The 20,446-nt window shown below is 52.7% G+C and overlaps 1 protein-coding gene across 3 annotated transcripts in view; it reads left to right on the plus strand.

Moving 5' to 3' along the window:
- Positions 1 to 18,661, plus strand: part of POPDC2 (popeye domain cAMP effector 2) — a 102,967-nt gene extending 84,306 nt beyond the window's left edge. For 2 of the 3 annotated variants that reach the window (XM_073668722.1, XM_073668724.1), the window contains exons 3-5: positions 6,194 to 6,302; positions 13,366 to 13,854; positions 18,102 to 18,661. In XM_073668722.1, coding sequence (XP_073524823.1) covers positions 6,194 to 6,302; positions 13,366 to 13,821 — 565 coding nt within the window. In that variant the 3' untranslated portion in view covers positions 13,822 to 13,854; positions 18,102 to 18,661. The remainder of the gene's footprint in view (positions 1 to 6,193; positions 6,303 to 13,365; positions 13,855 to 18,101) is intronic. The other variant, XM_073668723.1, reaches the window with a different exon arrangement.
- Positions 18,662 to 20,446: the final 1,785 nt, after the last annotated feature.

The following is a 20,446-nucleotide window of genomic DNA, read 5'->3' on the forward strand; positions in this document are numbered from 1 at the left end:
ATTCCACCTCTGTCCTCTCTGCAGCACATCTCTCCTCTGTCTTCTGAGTGATGCACAGTGGTATATTCTGCAGATTATTCCACTTCTGACCTCTCTGCAGCACATCACTCCTCTATCTTCTGACTGATGCACAGTGGTATATCCTGCAGATTATTCCACCTCTGACCTCTCTGCAGCATATCACTCCTCTATCTTCTGACTGATGCACAGTGGTATATTCTGCAGATTATTCCACCTCTGTCTTCTCTGCAGAACATCTCTCCTCTATCTTGTGGCTGATGCACAGTGGTATATCCTGCAGATTATTCCACCTCTGCCCTCTCTGCAGCACATCACTCCTCTATCTTCTGACTGATGCACAGTGGTATATCCTGCAGATTATTCCACCTCTGCCCTCTCTGCAGCACATCACTCCTCTATCTTCTGACTGATGCACAGTGGTATATCCTGCAGATTATTCCACCTCTGACCTCTCTGCAGCACATCAATCCTCTATCTTCTGACTGACAGTGATATATTCTGCAGATTATTCCACCTCTGACCCCTCTGCAGCACATCACTCCTCTATCTTCTGACTGATGCATAGTGGTATATTCTGCAGATTATTCCACCTCTGTCCTCTCTGCAGCACATCTCTCCTCTGTCTTCTGAGTGATGCATAGTGGTATATTCTGCAGATTATTCCACCTCTGTCCTCTCTGCAGCACATCGCTCTTCTATCTTCTGAATGATGCACAGTGGTATATTCTGCAGATTATTCCACCTCTGCCCTCTCTGCAGCACATCACTCCTCTATCTTCTGACTGATGCACAGTGGTATATCCTGCAGATTATTCCACCTCTGACCTCTCTGCAGCACATCAATCCTCTATCTTCTGACTGACAGTGATATATTCTGCAGATTATTCCACCTCTGACCCCTCTGCAGCACATCACTCCTCTATCTTCTGACTGATGCATAGTGGTATATTCTGCAGATTATTCCACCTCTGTCCTCTCTGCATCACATCTCTCCTCTGTCTTCTCAGTGATGCACAGTGGTATATTCTGCAGATTATTCCACTTCTGACCTCTCTGCAGCACATCACTCCTCTATCTTCTGACTGATGCACAGTGGTATATCCTGCAGATTATTCCACCTCTGACCTCTCTGCAGCATATCACTCCTCTATCTTCTGACTGATGCACAGTGGTATATTCTGCAGATTATTCCACCTCTGTCTTCTCTGCAGAACATCTCTCCTCTATCTTCTGGCTGATGCACAGTGGTATATCCTGCAGATTATTCCACCTCTGCCCTCTCTGCAGCATATCACTCCTCTATCTTCTGACTGATGCACAGTGGTATATTCTGCAGATTATTCCACCTCTGTCTTCTCTGCAGAATATCTCTCCTCTATCTTCTGGCTGATGCACAGTGGTATATCCTGCAGATTATTCCACCTCTGCCCTCTCTGCAGCACATCACTCCTCTATCTTCTGACTGATGCACAGTGGTATATCCTGCAGATTATTCCACCTCTGCCCTCTCTGCAGCACATCACTCCTCTATCTTCTGACTGATGCACAGTGGTATATCCTGCAGATTATTCCACCTCTGACCTCTCTGCAGCACATCAATCCTCTATCTTCTGACTGACAGTGATATATTCTGCAGATTGTTCCACCTCTGACCCCTCTGCAGCACATCACTCCTCTATCTTCTGACTGATGCATAGTGGTATATTCTGCAGATTATTCCACCTCTGTCCTCTCTGCAGCACATCTCTCCTCTGTCTTCTGAGTGATGCATAGTGGTATATTCTGCAGATTATTCCACCTCTGTCCTCTCTGCAGCACATCGCTCTTCTATCTTCTGAATGATGCACAGTGGTATATTCTGCAGATTATTCCACCTCTGCCCTCTCTGCAGCACATCACTCCTCTATCTTCTGACTGATGCACAGTGGTATATCCTGCAGATTATCCCACCTCTGACCTCTCTGCAGCACATCAATCCTCTATCTTCTGACTGACAGTGATATATTCTGCAGATTATTCCACCTCTGACCCCTCTGCAGCACATCACTCCTCTATCTTCTCAGTGATGCACAGTGGTATATCCTGCAGATTATTCCACCTCTGACCTCTCTGCAGAACATCTCTCCTCTATCTTCTGGCTGATGCACAGTGGTATATCCTGCAGATTATTCCACCTCTGCCCTCTCTGCAGCACATCACTCCTCTATCTTCTGACTGATGCACAGTGGTATATCCTGCAGATTATTCCACCTCTGCCCTCTCTGCAGCACATCACTCCTCTATCTTCTGACTGATGCACAGTGGTATATCCTGCAGATTATTCCACCTCTGCCCTCTCTGCAGCACATCACTCCTCTATCTTCTGACTGATGCACAGTGGTATATTCTGCAGATTATTCCACCTCTGCCCTCTCTGCAGCACATCGCCCCCCTATCTTCTGACTGATGCACAGTGGTATATTCTGCAGATTATTCCACCTCTGCCCTCTCTGCAGCACATCTCTCCTCTATCTTTTGACTGATGCACAGTGGTATATTCTGCAGATTATTCCACCTCTGCCCTCTCTGCAGCACATCGCTCCTCTATCTTCTGACTGATGCGCAGTGGTATATTCTGCAGATTATTCCACCTCTGCCCTCTCTGCAGCACATCGCTCCTCTATCTTCTGACTGATGCGCAGTGGTATATTCTGCAGATTATTCCACCTCTGCCCTCTCTGCAGCACATCGCCCCCCTATCTTCTGACTGATACACAGTGGTATATTCTGCAGATTATTCCACCTCTGCCCTCTCTGCAGCACATCACTCCTCTATCTTCTGACTGATGCACAGTGGTATATTCTGCAGATTATTCCACCTCTGCCCTCTCTGCAGCACATCACTCCTCTATCTTCTGACTGATGCACAGTGGTATATTCTGCAGATTATTCCACCTCTGCCCTCTCTGCAGCACATCGCTCCTCTATCTTCTGACTGATGCGTAGTGGTATATTCTGCAGATTATTCTACCTCTGACCCCTCTGCAGCACATCTCTCCTCTATCTTCTGAGTGATGCACAGTGGTATATCCTGCAGATTATTCCACCTCTGACCTCTCTGCAGCACATCACTCCTCTATCTCTTGAGTGATGCACAGTGGTATATTCCGCAGATTATTCCACCTCTGACCCCCCTGCAGCACATCACTCCTCTATCTTCTGACTGTTGCACAGTGGTATATTCTGCAGATTATTCCACCTCTGATCCCTCTGCAGCACATCACTCCTCTATCTTCTGACTGATGCACAGTGGTATATTCTGCAGATTATTCCACCTCTGACCCCTCTGCAGCACATCTCTCCTCTATCTTCTGACTGATGCACAGTGGTATATTCTGCAGATTATTCCACCTCTGATCCCTCTGCAGCACATCACTCCTCTATCTTCTGACTGATGCACAGTGGTATATCCTGCAGATTATTCCACCTCTGACCCCTCTGCAGCACATCTCTCCTCTATCTTCTGACTGATGCACAGTGGTATATTCTGCAGATTATTCCACCTTTGTCCTCTCTGCAGCACATCTCTCCTCTATCTTCTGACTGATGCACAGTGGTATATCCTGCAGATTATTCCACCTCTGACCCCTCTGCAGCACATCTCTCCTCTATCTTCTGATTGATGCACAATGGTATATTCTGCAGATTATTCCACCTCTGTCCTGTCTGCAGCTCATCTCTCCTCTATCTACTGACTGATGCACAGTGGTATATTCTGCAGATTATTCCACCTCTGACCCCTCTGCAGCACATCTCTCCTCTATCTTCTGACTGATGCACAGTGGTATATTCTGCAGATTATTCCACTTCTGACCCCTCTGCAGCACATCGCCCCTCTATCTTCTGACTGATGCACAGTGCTTTATTCTGCAGATTATTCCACCTTTGACCCCTCTGCAGCATATCGTCCCCCTATCTTCTGACTGATGCACAGTGGTATATTGTGCAGATTATTCCACCTCTGCCCTCTCTGCAGCACATCGCTCCTCTATCTTCTGACTGATGCACAGTGGTATATTCTGCAGATTATTCCACCTCTGCCCTCTCTGCAGCACATCGCTCCTCTATCTTCTGACTGATGCGTAGTGGTATATTCTGCAGATTATTCTACCTCTGACCCCTCTGCAGCACATCTCTCCTCTATCTTCTGAGTGATGCACAGTGGTATATCCTGCAGATTATTCCACCTCTGACCTCTCTGCAGCACATCACTCCTCTATCTCTTGAGTGATGCACAGTGGTATATTCCGCAGATTATTCCACCTCTGACCCCCCTGCAGCACATCACTCCTCTATCTTCTGACTGTTGCACAGTGGTATATTCTGCAGATTATTCCACCTCTGATCCCTCTGCAGCACATCACTCCTCTATCTTCTGACTGATGCACAGTGGTATATTCTGCAGATTATTCCACCTCTGACCCCTCTGCAGCACATCTCTCCTCTATCTTCTGACTGATGCACAGTGGTATATTCTGCAGATTATTCCACCTCTGATCCCTCTGCAGCACATCACTCCTCTATCTTCTGACTGATGCACAGTGGTATATCCTGCAGATTATTCCACCTCTGACCCCTCTGCAGCACATCTCTCCTCTATCTTCTGACTGATGCACAGTGGTATATTCTGCAGATTATTCCACCTTTGTCCTCTCTGCAGCACATCTCTCCTCTATCTTCTGACTGATGCACAGTGGTATATCCTGCAGATTATTCCACCTCTGACCCCTCTGCAGCACATCTCTCCTCTATCTTCTGATTGATGCACAATGGTATATTCTGCAGATTATTCCACCTCTGTCCTGTCTGCAGCTCATCTCTCCTCTATCTACTGACTGATGCACAGTGGTATATTCTGCAGATTATTCCACCTCTGACCCCTCTGCAGCACATCTCTCCTCTATCTTCTGACTGATGCACAGTGGTATATTCTGCAGATTATTCCACTTCTGACCCCTCTGCAGCACATCGCCCCTCTATCTTCTGACTGATGCACAGTGCTTTATTCTGCAGATTATTCCACCTTTGACCCCTCTGCAGCATATCGTCCCCCTATCTTCTGACTGATGCACAGTGGTATATTGTGCAGATTATTCCACCTCTGACTCCTCTGCAGCACATCGCCCGTCTATCTTCCGACTGATGCACAGTGGTATATTCTGCAGATTATTCCACCTCTGACCCCTCTGCAGCACATCGCCCCTCTATCTTCTGACTGATGCACAGTGGTATATTCTGCAGATTATTCCACCTCTGACCCCTCTGCAGCACATCGCCCCTCTATCTTCTGACTGATGCACAGTGGTATATTCTGCAGATTATTCCACCTCTGACCCCTCTGCAGCACATCGCCCCCCTATCTTCTGACTGATGCACAGTGGTATATTCTGCAGATTATTCCACCTCTGACCCCTCTGCAGCACATCGCTCCTCTATCTTCTGACTGATGCACAGTGGTATATTCTGCAGATTATTCCACCTCTGACCCCTCTGCAGCACATCGCCCCCCTATCTTCTGACTGATGCACAGTGGTTTATTCTGCAGATTATTCCACCTCTGACCCCTCTGCAGCACATCGCCCCCCTATCTTCTGACTGATGCACAGTGGTATATTCTGCAGATTATTCCACCTCTGACCCCTCTGCAGCACATCGCTCCTCTATCTTCTGACTGATGCACAGTGGTATATTCTGCAGATTATTCCACCTCTGACCCCTCTGCAGCACATCGCTCCTCTATCTTCTGACTGATGCACAGTGGTATATTCTGCAGATTATTCCACCTCTGACCCCTCTGCAGCACATCGCTCCTCTATCTTCTGACTGATGCACAGTGGTATATTCTGCAGATTATTCCACCTCTGACCCCTCTGCAGCACATCGCTCCTCTATCTTCTGACTGATGCACAGTGGTATATTCTGCAGATTATTCCACCTCTGACCTCTCTGCAGCACATCACTCCTCTATCTTCTGACTGATGCACAGTGGTATATTCTGCAGATTATTCCACCTCTGACCCCTCTGCAGCACATCGCTCCTCTATCTTCTGACTGATGCACAGTGGTATATTCTGCAGATTATTCCACCTCTGACCCCTCTGCAGCACATCTCTCATGTCTGTCTGTGTCGCAGGGTGAAGGTGAGCCTGGACGGTCAGTTCTTACACTACATCTTCCCGTACCAGTTTTTGGATTCTCCAGAGTGGGAATCTCTGCGACCCTCAGAAGAAGGAACATTCCAGGTGAGGAGACGCAGGAGGGAGAAGTGGACATTTCCTCTAATTAATCAGCTCCAATAATGCCGTCTCATTTTAAAGGGGTTTTCCACTTTTATTTCCACTTTTATTTTTATTTTAGAACTAAATCCACCAGTAGCCGCCCCCTGCCGCTCCAGAACCGGCTCACCGCTGCTCCCTCTGTACTCTGCTCATGGAGCTACAGTGAAGACATCACAAAAACATCATCTGAACACTGCAGCCAATCACTGGGCACAGCAGTGTCATGCAATAGTGATTGGCTGCAGTTATCAAGAGCCAGCACTGGAAAGACCGGGGCAGAGTGCTGAGCCGGTGCTGGAGCGGCCGCAGGCGAGTGCTGAGCCGGTGCTGGAGCGGCCGCAGGCGAGTGCTGAGCCGGTGCTGGAGCGGCCACAGGCGAGTGCTGAGCCGGAGCTGGAGCGGCCGCAGGCGAGTGCTGAGCCGGCGCTGGAGCGGCCGCAGGCGAGTGCTGAGCCGGTGCTGGAGCGGCCGCAGGCGAGTGCTGAGCCGGTGCTGGAGCGGCCGCAGGCGAGTGCTGAGCCGGTGCTGGAGCGGCCGCAAGCGAGTGCTGAGCCGGTGCTGGAAGCGAGTGCTGATGGCGTTACTTTTTTTCCCCACTGTATATAACAATATTTAGTCAGCCACCAATTGTGCGAGTTCTCCCACTTATAAAGATGAGGTCGGCCTGTAATTGACATCATAGGTCGACCTCAACTATGAGAGACAAAATGAGAAAACAAATCCTGGAAATCACATTGTCTGATGTGGAAAGAAATTTTTTTTCAAATTTTGGTGGAAAATAAGTATTTGGTCAATTACAAACAAGCAAGATTTCTGTCTCTCACAGACCGGTAACTTCTTCTCCTCTGTCCTCCACTCATTACCTGTAGTACTGGCTCCTCTGTCCTCCACTCATTACCTGTAGTACTGGCTCCTCTGTCCTCCACTCATTACCTGTAGTACTGGCTCCTCTGTCCTCCACTCATTACCTGTAGTACTGGCTCCTCTGTCCTCCACCCATTACCTGTAGTGCTGGCTCCTCTGTCCTCCACTCATTACCTGTAGTACTGGCTCCTCTGTCCTCCACTCATTACCTGTAGTACTGGCTCCTCTGTCCTCCACTCATTACCTGTAGCACTGGCTCCTCTGTCCTCCACTCATTACCTGTAGTACTGGCTCCTCTGTCCTCCACTCATTACCTGTAGTACTGGCTCCTCTGTCCTCCACTCATTACCTGTAGTACTGGCTCCTCTGTCCTCCACTCATTACCTGTAGTACTGGCTCCTCTGTCCTCCACTCATTACCTGTAGTACTGGCTCCTCTGTCCTCCACCCATTACCTGTAGTGCTGGCTCCTCTGTCCTCCACTCATTACCTGTAGTACTGGCTCCTCTGTCCTCCACTCATTACCTGTAGTACTGGCTCCTCTGTCCTCCACTCATTACCTGTAGCACTGGCTCCTCTGTCCTCCACTCATTACCTGTAGTACTGGCTCCTCTGTCCTCCACTCATTACCTGTAGTACTGGCTCCTCTGTCCTCCACTCATTACCTGTAGTACTGGCTCCTCTGTCCTCCACTCATTACCTGTAGTACTGGCTCCTCTGTCCTCCACTCATTACCTGTAGTACTGGCTCCTCTGTCCTCCACTCATTACCTGTAGTACTGGCTCCTCTGTCCTCCACTCATTACCTGTAGTACTGGCTCCTCTGTCCTCCACTCATTACCTGTAGTACTGGCTCCTCTGTCCTCCACTCATTACCTGTAGTACTGGCTCCTCTGTCCTCCGCTCATTACCTGTAGTACTGGCTCCTCTGTCCTCCACCCATTACCTGTAGTACTGGCTCCTCTGTCCTCCACCCATTACCTGTAGTACTGGCTCCTCTGTCCTCCACTCATTACCTGTAGCACTGGCTCCTCTGTCCTCCACTCATTACCTGTAGTACTGGCTCCTCTGTCCTCCACTCATTACCTGTAGTACTGGCTCCTCTGTCCTCCACTCATTACCTGTAGTGCTGGCTCCTCTGTCCTCCACTCATTACCTGTAGTACTGGCTCCTCTGTCCTCCACTCATTACCTGTAGTACTGGCTCCTCTGTCCTCCACTCATTACCTGCAGTACTGGCTCCTCTGTCCTCCACCCATTACCTGTAGCACTGGCTCCTCTGTCCTCCACTCATTACCTGTAGCACTGGCTCCTCTGTCCTCCACTCATTACCTGTAGTACTGGCTCCTCTGTCCTCCGCTCATTACCTGTAGTACTGGCTCCTCTGTCCTCCACTCATTACCTGTAGTACTGGCTCCTCTGTCCTCCACTCATTACCTGTAGTGCTGGCTCCTCTGTCCTCCACTCATTACCTGTAGTGCTGGCTCCTCTATCCTCCACTCATCACCTGTAGTACTGGCTCCTCTGTCCTCCACCCATTACCTGTAGCACTGGCTCCTCTGTCCTCCACTCATTACCTGTAGCACTGGCTCCTCTGTCCTCCACTCATTACCTGTAGTACTGGCTCCTCTGTTCTCCGCTCATTACCTGTAGTACTGGCTCCTCTGTCCTCCGCTCATTACCTGTAGTACTGGCTCCTCTGTCCTCCACTCATTACCTGTAGTACAGGCTCCTCTGTCCTCCACTCATTACCTGTAGCACTGGCTCCTCTGTCCTCCACTCATTACCTGTAGTACTGGCTCCTCTGTCCTCCACTCATTACCTGTAGTACTGGCTCCTCTGTCCTCCACTCATTACCTGTAGTACAGGCTCCTCTGTCCTCCACTCATTACCTGTAGTACAGGCTCCTCTGTCCTCCACTCATTACCTGTAGCACTGGCTCCTCTGTCCTCCACTCATTACCTGTAGTACTGGCTCCTCTGTCCTCCGCTCATTACCTGTAGTACTGGCTCCTCTGTCCTCCACTCATTACCTGTAGTACTGGCTCCTCTGTCCTCCACTCATTACCTGTAGTACTGGCTCCTCTGTCCTCCACTCATTACCTGTAGTACTGGCTCCTCTGTCCTCCACTCATTACCTGTAGTACTGGCTCCTCTGTCCTCCACTCATTACCTGTAGTACTGGCTCCTCTGTCCTCCACTCATTACCTGTAGTACTGGCTCCTCTGTCCTCCACTCATTACCTGTAGTACTGGCTCCTCTGTCCTCCACTCATTACCTGCAGTACTGGCTCCTCTGTCCTCCACTCATTACCTGTAGTACTGGCTCCTCTGTCCTCCACTCATTACCTGTAGTACTGGCTCCTCTGTCCTCCACTCATTATCTGTAGTACTGGCTCCTCTGTCCTCCACTCATTACCTGTAGTACTGGCTCCTCTGTCCTCCACTCATTACCTGTAGTACTGGCTCCTCTGTCCTCCACTCATTACCTGCAGTACTGGCTCCTCTGTCCTCCACTCATTACCTGTAGTACTGGCTCCTCTGTCCTCCACTCATTACCTGTAGTACTGGCTCCTCTGTCCTCCACTCATTACCTGTAGTACTGGCTCCTCTGTCCTCCACTCATTACCTGTAGAACTGGCTCCTCTGTCCTCCACTCATTACCTGTAGTACTGGCTCCTCTGTCCTCCACTCATTACCTGTAGTACTGGCTCCTCTGTCCTCCACTCATTACCTGTAGCACTGGCTCCTCTGTCCTCCGCTCATTACCTGTAGTACTGGCTCCTCTGTCCTCCGCTCATTACCTGTAGTACTGGCTCCTCTGTCGTCCACTCATTACCTGTAGTACTGGCTCCTCTGTCCTCCACTCATTACCTGTAGCACTGGCTCCTCTGTCCTCCGCTCATTACCTGTAGTACTGGCTCCTCTGTCCTCCGCTCATTACCTGTAGTACTGGCTCCTCTGTCCTCCGCTCATTACCTGTAGTACTGGCTCCTCTGCCCTCCGCTCATTACCTGTAGTACTGGCTCCTCTGTCGTCCACTCATTACCTGTAGTACTGGCTCCTCTGTCCTCCACTCATTACCTGTAGCACTGGCTCCTCTGTCCTCCACTCATTACCTGTAGTACTGGCTCCCCTGTCCTCCACTCATTACCTGTAGTACTGGCTCCTCTGTCCTCCACTCATTACCTGTAGTGCTGGCTCCTCTGTCCTCCGCTCATTACCTGTAGTGCTGGCTCCTCTGTCCTCCGCTCATTACCTGTAGCGCTGGCTCCTCTGTCCTCCACTCATTACCTGTAGTACTGGCTCCTCTGTCCTCCGCTCATTACCTGTAGTACTGGCTCCTCTGTCCTCCGCTCATTACCTGTAGCACTGGCTCCTCTGTCCTCCGCTCATTACCTGTAGCACTGGCTCCTCTGTCCTCCACTCATTACCTGTAGTACTGGCTCCTCTGTCCTCCACTCATTACCTGTAGTACTGGCTCCTCTGTCCTCCACTCATTACCTGTAGTACTGGCTCCTCTGTCCTCCACTCATTACCTGTAGTACTGGCTCCTCTGTCCTCCACTCATTACCTGTAGCACTGGCTCCTCTGTCCTCCGCTCATTACCTGTAGTACTGGCTCCTCTGTCCTCCGCTCATTACCTGTAGTACTGGCTCCTCTGTCCTCCGCTCATTACCTGTAGTACTGGCTCCTCTGTCGTCCACTCATTACCTGTAGTACTGGCTCCTCTGTCCTCCACTCATTACCTGTAGCACTGGCTCCTCTGTCCTCCACTCATTACCTGTAGTACTGGCTCCCCTGTCCTCCACTCATTACCTGTAGTACTGGCTCCTCTGTCCTCCACTCATTACCTGTAGTGCTGGCTCCTCTGTCCTCCGCTCATTACCTGTAGTGCTGGCTCCTCTGTCCTCCGCTCATTACCTGTAGCACTGGCTCCTCTGTCCTCCACTCATTACCTGTAGTACTGGCTCCTCTGTCCTCCGCTCATTACCTGTAGTACTGGCTCCTCTGTCCTCCGCTCATTACCTGTAGCACTGGCTCCTCTGTCCTCCGCTCATTACCTGTAGCACTGGCTCCTCTGTCCTCCACTCATTACCTGTAGTACTGGCTCCCCTGTCCTCCACTCATTACCTGTAGTACTGGCTCCTCTGTCCTCCACTCATTACCTGTAGCACTGGCTCCTCTGTCCTCCACTCATTACCTGTAGCACTGGCTCCTCTGTCCTCCACTCATTACCTGTAGTACTGGCTCCTCTGTCCTCCACTCATTACCTGTAGCACTGGCTCCTCTGTCCTCCGCTCATTACCTGTAGCACTGGCTCCTCTGTCCTCCACTCATTACCTGTAGTACTGGCTCCCCTGTCCTCCACTCATTACCTGTAGTACTGGCTCCTCTGTCCTCCACTCATTACCTGTAGCACTGGCTCCTCTGTCCTCCACTCATTACCTGTAGTACTGGCTCCTCTGTCCTCCACTCATTACCTGTAGCACTGGCTCCTCTGTCCTCCACTCATTACCTGTAGCACTGGCTCCTCTGTCCTCCACTCATTACCTGTAGCACTGGCTCCTCTGTCCTCCACTCATTACCTGTAGCACTGGCTCCTCTGTCCTCCACTCATTACCTGTAGTACTGGCTCCTCTGTCCTCCACTCATTACCTGTAGTACTGGCTCCTCTGTCCTCCACTCATTACCTGTAGTACTGGCACCTGTCTGAACTTGTTATCAGTATAAAAGACACCTGTCCGCAACCTCAAACAGTCACACTCCAAACTCCACTATGGTGAAGACCAAAGAGCTGTCGAAGGACACCAGAAACAAAACTGTAGCCCTGCACCAGGCTGGGAAGACTGAATCTGCAATAGGCAAGCAGCTCGGTGTGAAGAAATCAGCTGTGGGACCAATAATTAGAAAATGGATGACATGCGAGACCACTGATAATCTCCCTCGATCTGGGGCTCCACACAAGATCTCACCCCGTGGGGTCAAAATGATCCCAAGAACAGTGAGCAAAAATCCCAGAACCACACGGGGGGACCTAGTGAATGACCTGCAGAGAGTTGGGACCAACGTTACACAGGCTACCATCAGGAGCACACTACGCCGCCAGGGACTCAGATCCTGCAGTGCCAGACGTGTCCCCCTGCTTAAGCCATTACATGTCCGGGCCCGTCTGAAGTTTGCTAGAGACCATTTGGATGATCCAGGAGAGTATTGGGAGAATGTCATATGGTCAGATGAAACCAAAGTAGAACTGTTTGGTAGAAATACAACTGTTCGTGTTTGGAGGAGAAAGAATGCTGAGTTGCATCCAAAGAACACCATACCTACTGTGAAGCATGGGGGTGGCAACATCATGCTTTGGGGCTGTTTCTCTGCCAAGGGACCAGGAAGACTGATCCGTGTACATGAAAGAATAAATGGGGCCATGTATCGTGAGATTTTGAGTGCAAACCTCCTTCCATCAGCAATGAGCATTGAAGATGAAATGTGGCTGGGTCTAGAGTGGCCTAGCCAGTCTCCAGATCTAAACCCTATAGAAAACCTTACGAGGGAGTTGAAAGTCCGTGTTTCCCAGCGACAGCCCCCAAACATCACGGCTCTAGAGGAGATCTGCATGGAGGAATGGGCCAACATACCAGCAACAGTGTGTGCCAACCTGGTGAAGACTTACAGAAAACGTTTCACTTCTGTCATTGCCAACAAAGGAAATATAACAAAGTATCGAGATGAACTTTTGTAATTGACCAAATACTTATTTTCCACCAAAATGTGAAAAAAAAATTCTTTCCAAATCAGAGAATGTGATTTTCAGGATTTGTTTTCTCATTTTGTCTCTCATAGTCGAGGTCGACCTATGATTGCACAATTGGTGGCTGAATAAATACTTTTTTTCCCCCCTCTGTACCCCTTTAAATAAAATCCTGTGATGTTAGTGATGGGGTGGGGCTGTGACAACCTTGCAGACATGATATAGCGGCTGGTTGTCACCTCTTGCGGGTGGCCGGTCAGTACTGACAAGCTGCTATCACCCTGTACATGAACTATACACTGTGACCACCGGAGGGCAGTCATTGGTATGTGCACTATGGCCCCGCCCCTGAGGAGCTGCAGAGGATGATGGGGGCAGTAGTGACAGCCTTAGCCCATTGCTTTCTTTCCCTGCAGGTGACATTGACGGCGGAGACGGACAGCACGTATATCAGCTGGCCGCGGAAGAAGCTTTACCTCCTGCTGGCGCGGGAGAAGTACATCTCCCGCCTCTTCTCTGCGCTCCTCGGCTTCGACATCTCTCAGAAACTCTATGCCCTCAATGACAAGCTCTTCGCCAAGTTTGGCCTCCGCTTTGACATCCGCCTGCCCAGCCTCTACCACGTCCTGGGGCCATCGTCAGATCCGGATATAGGACCGGTCACCGAGCACTTGGTCTCCCACCTCCCACAAGCTACCGCAGAGCCCCAAAGGGCACCTGCCAGCCTTCCTCACCAGCCTGCCGGCACCAGGGGCTCCCGGCCTGAGAGTGGCAATCTGGGTGAGGACTCCAGTAGCCTCATTCTAGAGGACTTTGCGGAGCTGCCTGGTTCCTATATGGATTATGTGAGCGAGGGGGAGTATATGAAGTGAGAGGGGGCGAGGCAGCTGGCATGGGCCCACCCTGTAAGTACCACCTGCCTGCCTGCTCGTCCGGAGGGGGTCTCTGTGCTTTTGTGGCCCCTGGCTGTCTAACTCATGTGTGACATCAGCTGGGGACAAATCCGCGTGGTGTTAGACGGCAGCGCGGACCCACACTCCGATATAGACGGTGGCGCGGACCGACACTCCGATATAGACGGTGGCGCAGGCCGACACTCCAATATAGACGGTGGCGCAGACCGACACACCAATATAGATGGCAGCGCAGACCGACACTCCAATATAGATGGCAGCGCAGACCGACGCTCCAATATAGACGGGCCGACACTCTAATATAGATGGCAGCGCGGACCGATACTCCGATATAGACAGTGGCGCGGACCGACACTACAATATAGACGGTGGCGCAGGCCGACACTCCGATATAGACGGCAGCGCGGACCGATACTCCGATATAGACAGTGGCGCGGACCGACACTCCGATATAGACGGTGGCGCAGGCCGACACTCCGGTATAGACGGTGGCGAGGACCGACACTCCAATATAGACGGCAGCGCGGACCGATACTCCAATATAGAAGGGAGCGCGGACCGACACTCCGATATAGACGGCAGTGCGGACCGATACTCCGATATAGATGGCGGCTTGACGGACACTCCAATATTGACGGCGGCGTTGACCGACACTCCGATATAGACAGCAGCGCAGAAAGACACTCTGATATGGACGGTGGCGCGGACCGACACTCCGATATAGACAGCAGCGCAGAAAGACACTCTGATATGGACGGTGGCGCGGACCGACACTCCGATATAGACAGCAGCGCAGAAAGACACTCTGATATGGACGGTGGCGCGGACCGACACTCCGATATAGACAGCAGCGCAGAAAGACACTCTGATATGGACGGCGGCGCGGACCAACACTCCGATATAGACGGTGGCGCAGGCCGACACTCCAGTATAGACGGCGGCGAGGACCGACACTCAAATATAGACGGCAGTGCGGACCGATACTCCGATATAGATGGCGGCTTGACGGACACACCAATATTGACGGCGGCATTGACCGACACTCCGATATAGACAGCAGCGCAGAAAGACACTCTGATATGGACGGCGGCGCGGACCGACACTCCGATGTAAACGGCGGCGTGGACCGACACTCCGATGTAGATGGCGGCGCGGACCGACACTTGTACCTACAGCGTTGTACACATTCTGTATTAAACCCTGACTCGTTCCTGCATGTTGCATCTTCTAATGTGGAGGGTGATGTGAACACTGCCATAAAACTGCACGTTGTGCCCAGGACCGGTGTGTGAGTGCCGGATTACAGGGCTGTAACCAATGTGTGCCTAGTCACTGACCAATCAGACTGCAAATACAGCGCCTTGGAAAAGTCTTCACACCCCGTGACCTTTTCCACATTCCACCACATGTACATGTATGTTATTGGGATTTTCTGTGATACAAAGTAACAAGTATCTGTGACGCATAAAGGAAAGAAGAGGTCACTGATTATATTACACATAGAAATCTGATAATTCTGCCGTACATTAGTATCCAGCCCGAGTCAGTACTTTGTAGGACCACCTGTCACTGCTGCAGTCTTTTGGGGTCTGTCTCTCCCCCTTTCTCTGCAGTCTTTTGGGGTCTGTCTCTCCCCCTTTCTCTGCAGTCTTTTGGGGTCTGTCTCTCCCACCTTCCTCTGCAGTCTTTTGGGGTCTGTCTCTCCCACCTTTCTCTGCAGTGTTTTGGGGTCTGTCTCTCCCACCTCTCGCTGCAGTCTTTTGGGGTCTGTCTCTCCCACCTCTCGTTGCAGTCTTTTGGGGTCTGTCTCTCCCACCTCTCGCTGCAGTCTTTTGGGGTCTGTCTCTCCCACCTTTCTCTGCAGTCTTTTGGGGTCTGTCTCTCCCACCTCTCGCTGCAGTCTTTTGGGGTCTGTCTCTCCCACCTTTCTCTGCAGTCTTTTGGGGTCTGTCTCTCCCACCTCTCGCTGCAGTATTTTGGGGTCTGTCTCTCCCACCTTTCTCTGCAGTCTTTTGGGGTCTGTCTCTCCCACCTCTCGCTGCAGTCTTTTGGGGTCTGTCTCTCCCACCTTTCTCTGCAGTCTCTTGGGGGTCTGTCTCTCCCGCTTTGCACATCTAGAGGTGACATTTTGCCCCGTCTTCTTTGCACTCTCGCTCTCGCTCAGTGATCGGATGGAGACGTCTGTGATCAGTAATTTTCACGTCTTGTCACATTTTCTGTGGGATTTGGGTCTGGACTGTGACTGCGCCGTTCACACACAGGAATATGCTCTGCTTTAAGCCCTCCATTGTAGCTCTGCAGGATGTTGAGGGTCGTTGTCCTGCTAGAAGGTGAACCTACGCCCGGTCTCAGGTCTCCTGCAGCCTCTAATAGGTTTTCCTCCAGGATTGTCCTGTATTTGGCTCCATCCATCTTCCCATCACCTCTGAGCAGCTTCCCTGGCCCTGCGGAAAGTCTCCCCACAGCGTGATGCTACCACCACCATGTGTGACAGTGGGGATGGTGTTTTCTGGGTGATGTGCAGTGTTAGTTTTCCGTCACACATAGGGTTTTACATTTAGCCCATTACTTCTCCTTTGGTCTCTTCTGACCCTTCCTCCACATTCTCGCTGTGTCCCCTACATGGGATTTCTTATGGCTTTCACAAATGTCTTTCTTCTTGCTGCTCTTCCATAAAGGGCAGATTTGAGAACTATATGACTAATAGTTGTCCTGTGGATCTCTGCAGCTCCTCCAGTGACCATGGACCTCTCGGCTGCTTCTCTCATTAGAGCTCTCCTTACTTTGGATGTCAGTTTCGGTGGATGGCCATGTCTTGGGAGGTTTGCACTTGTGCCATACTCCTTCCATTTTTGGATGATGGATTGATGCTCCATGAGATGTTCAGAGCTTGGGCTATTTTTTATAACCTAACCCTGCTTTACTCTTCTCCACAGCTTCATCCCTGACCTGTCTGGTGGGCTCCTTGGTATTCATCTTTATCCCTGACCTGTCTGGTGGGCTCCTTGGTTTTCCTCTTTATCCCTGACATGTCTGGTGGGCTCCTTGGTTTTCAGCTTTATCCCTGACCTATCTTGTAGGCTCCTTGGTTTTCCTCTTTATCCCTGACCTGTCTGGTGGGCTCCTTGGTTTTCAGTTTATCCCTGACCTGTCTGGTGGGCTCCTTGGTTTTCATGATGCTGTTTGATTATTAATGTCCTCACACAAACCTCTGAGGCCTTCACAGAACAGCTGTAGTTATACTGAGAAGAATCACACCCAGGAGGACGCAATGTACGAATTATGTGACGTCTGTAGGTGATTGGTCCCTCAGGGTGTTATTTAGGGGATCAAACTACAGGGGGCTGAATACTAATGCACCTCACAATGTTCAGATTTATATGTATAATATAATCAGTGACCTCTTATTTCCTTTACACGTCACAGATACTTGTTACTTTGTATCAGAGAAAATCCCAATAAAATACATTTAATTTTGCGTTATAATGTGAAAAATGTCCCGGAGTATGAAGACTTTTTCAAGACACTGTATACCATGTGGATTCATTTACTATTCTGAGCTAAGGAACTATGATAGGCCGAGTGCCCCCATAATAAGTGTCTCCATGTTATCAGCTGGAGATGATTGGAGGATCTGATGTGTCTGAGCTCAGACAATCTGATCTGCGCAATCTCATCTTGCATGTGATTGGGTGCTGCTGCCCTCTGCTGGTACAACGAGTAATGTCTGACAGCAGGTTCTGGCTCAGTCCAGTCTTCGGGACCTTCTATAGCAGAGGAGCATTCAGCACATGTGGACCCTGCGGATCTGCTCTGGGGTCCGCTGCCTCCACTGCTCTGCGCCCAGGCGGGGGCCCAGGACTCCAGGGGGCTCCACTGATCTCTAGGAGAGATGTCAGGAGACGTCTGGATTCCTATCTTCATCGGATCTGCAACCTGCGACTCTCCAGCGGCTGGGGGACTACAATTACCAGCATGTTCTTCATCGTCTCTTTGCAGCTGGGAGTCTTGTTGCTTTGCCTTGAACCCTGCACATTCCTTTGGTGCAACCTGGGCAGCTGCACAGGGGCCCAAGAGGTCACGGGGCCACATTCACCCCCATGACGGGATATGAGGAGCCCATATACTGTTCCTGCTCGGGGACATCTTCTGTCTGTGTCCTGCATGCTGGTTGTTGTAGTCCCTCAGCCGCCTGGGGCCCTGCTCTGATACCGCGCGCTCTGTTTTCTGTTTTGCAGCCTCCAGCGTTCTGCAGAAGGGTCACCCGCGCCTCCTGTCTCAGGGACGGGCCCCTCTGGCCCCAACACAAACTCCAGAACTGTAGGGAACAATGAACGGACCCTGGTGTGAGCACAGAACACGTGAGTTCACAATGGTGACCGGACGATGGCGCCGCCCTGTGCGGCTGATCCTCGGGGGCCGGCGCTCCTGCCTCTGCTCACCAACACATCACAGCCCCTCACGCCCAATGCTCCGCAGGGGAGGCATCTTCTGGACCCCGGGATCCACCCGCAACATTCTCTGTGTAAGAAGCAGCGAGAACGGATCGTACTGAAGAAACCTGGAGGTGGAGACGCGCGTCGGGGTCACCGGAGGCATTCTGCCCGGTCCGTCCTGGCACTGTAACGAAATCCCCCCGTCACCCGCAAAGTCACCCTGTCGCCACAGCGAGCGACGGTCACATGACCCCAGAATCTGGCAGCGTCCGCACACTATAGCGTGAATAAACTTTATTAACAGGATACATTAGGTTTCTGTAAAAACTGCACAAAAACAGTAAAAGCTGAAACGCGTGAGATTGTGATTCCGCCCGTCATCAAGATCTCTGCCAGAGACAAGGGGCATTGTCTACACCCAGAGCCCACACTGCTCACAGATGGGGATTTGTTACAGTTGTATCCAGTCCAGAGAATCCTAATCAGTCTACCCCTAACTGATACATTGTAACAAATGACTAACGACTGGATACAAGTGTAACAAACCCTCAGCTGTGACGAGATGGAAACGAGAATGTTTTATACACTGGCAGCTGCTGAGCTCTCGGGAATGGACGCCATTAATCACTCGGTCATTGTTGCCTTTGCGCCTTGTTATTTCACGTATTCACCATTGTGGGCGGAGCTTGTGGCTTCCAGACGATTCATCAATTGCGACCTTCTAAAAACGTACAACATTTTGGCACAAATGTCCCCCCGCCCCCTCCCTCCGCCGTCCGCCCCCTCCCTTCGCCGTCCGCCCCCTCCCTCCACCGTCCGCCCTCTCCCTCCGCCCCCCTCCCTTCCCCTCCCTTCGGCCCCCTCCCTCCACCGTCCGCCCCCTTCCTCCACCGTCCACCCCCTTCCTCCACCGTCCGCCCCCTTCCTCCACCGTCCGCCCCCTTCCTCCGCTCCCTCCCCCCGCCGTCCGCCCCCTCCCTCCACCGTCCGCCCCCTCCCTCCGCTCCCTCCCCCCGCCGTCCGCCCCCTCCCTCCACCGTCTGCCCCCTCCACAGTCCGCCCTCTCCCTCCCCCCGCCGTCCGCCCCCTCCCTCCACCGTCCGCCCTCTCCCTACCCCCGCCGTCCGCCCCCTCCCTCCACCGTCCGCCCCCTCCTTCCACCCCCTCCCTCCACAGTCCGCCCTCTCCCTACCCCCGCCGTCCGCCCCCTCCCTCCACCGTCTGCCCCCTCCCTCCACAGTCCGCCCTCTCCCTCCCCCCGCCGTCCGCCCCCTCCCTCCACCGTCCGCCCCCTCCCTCCACCGTCCGCCCTCTCCCTCCGCCCCCCTCCCTTCCCCTCCCTTCGGCCCCCTCCCTCCACCGTCCGCCCCCTTCCTCCACCGTCCACCCCCTTCCTCCACCGTCCGCCCCCTTCCTCCACCGTCCGCCCCCTTCCTCCGCTCCCTCCCCCCGCCGTCCGCCCCCTCCCTCCACCGTCCGCCCCCTCCCTCCGCTCCCTCCCCCCGCCGTCCGCCCCCTCCCTCCACCGTCTGCCCCCTCCACAGTCCGCCCTCTCCCCCCCCCGCCGTCCGCCCCCTCCCTCCACCGTCCGCCCTCTCCCTACCCCCGCCGTCCGCCCCCTCCCTCCACCGTCCGCCCCCTCCTTCCACCCCCTCCCTCCACCGTCTGCCCCCTCCCTCCACAGTCCGCCCTCTCCCTACCCCCGCCGTCCGCCCCCTCCCTCCACCGTCTGCCCCCTCCCTCCACAGTCCGCCCTCTCCCTCCCCCCGCCGTCCGCCCCCTCCCTCCACCGTCCGCCCCCTCCCTCCACCGTCTGCCCCCTCCCTCCCCCCGCCGTCTGCCCTCTCCCTCCGCCGTCCGCCCCCTCCCTTCGCCGTCCGCCCCCTCCCTCCGCCTTCCGCCCCCTCCCTCCGCCGTCCGCCCTCTCCCTCCGCCCCCCTCCCTTCCCCTCCCTTCCGCCCCCTCCCTCCACCGTCCGCCCCCTTCCTCCACCGTCCACCCCCTTCCTCCACCGTCCGCCCCCTTCCTCCACCGTCCGCCCCCTTCCTCCACCGTCCGCCCTCTTCCTTCGCTCCCTCCCCCGCCCCCTCCCCCTGCCGTCCGCCCCCTCCCTCCGCCTTCCGTCCCCTCCCTCCACCGTCCGCCCC

This window comes from Phyllobates terribilis, unplaced genomic scaffold (genome assembly GCF_046119375.1).
Source record: "Phyllobates terribilis strain yellow unplaced genomic scaffold, ASM4611937v1 Scaffold_2__4_contigs__length_985480577, whole genome shotgun sequence".
Classification (NCBI taxonomy): domain Eukaryota; kingdom Metazoa; phylum Chordata; class Amphibia; order Anura; family Dendrobatidae; genus Phyllobates; species Phyllobates terribilis.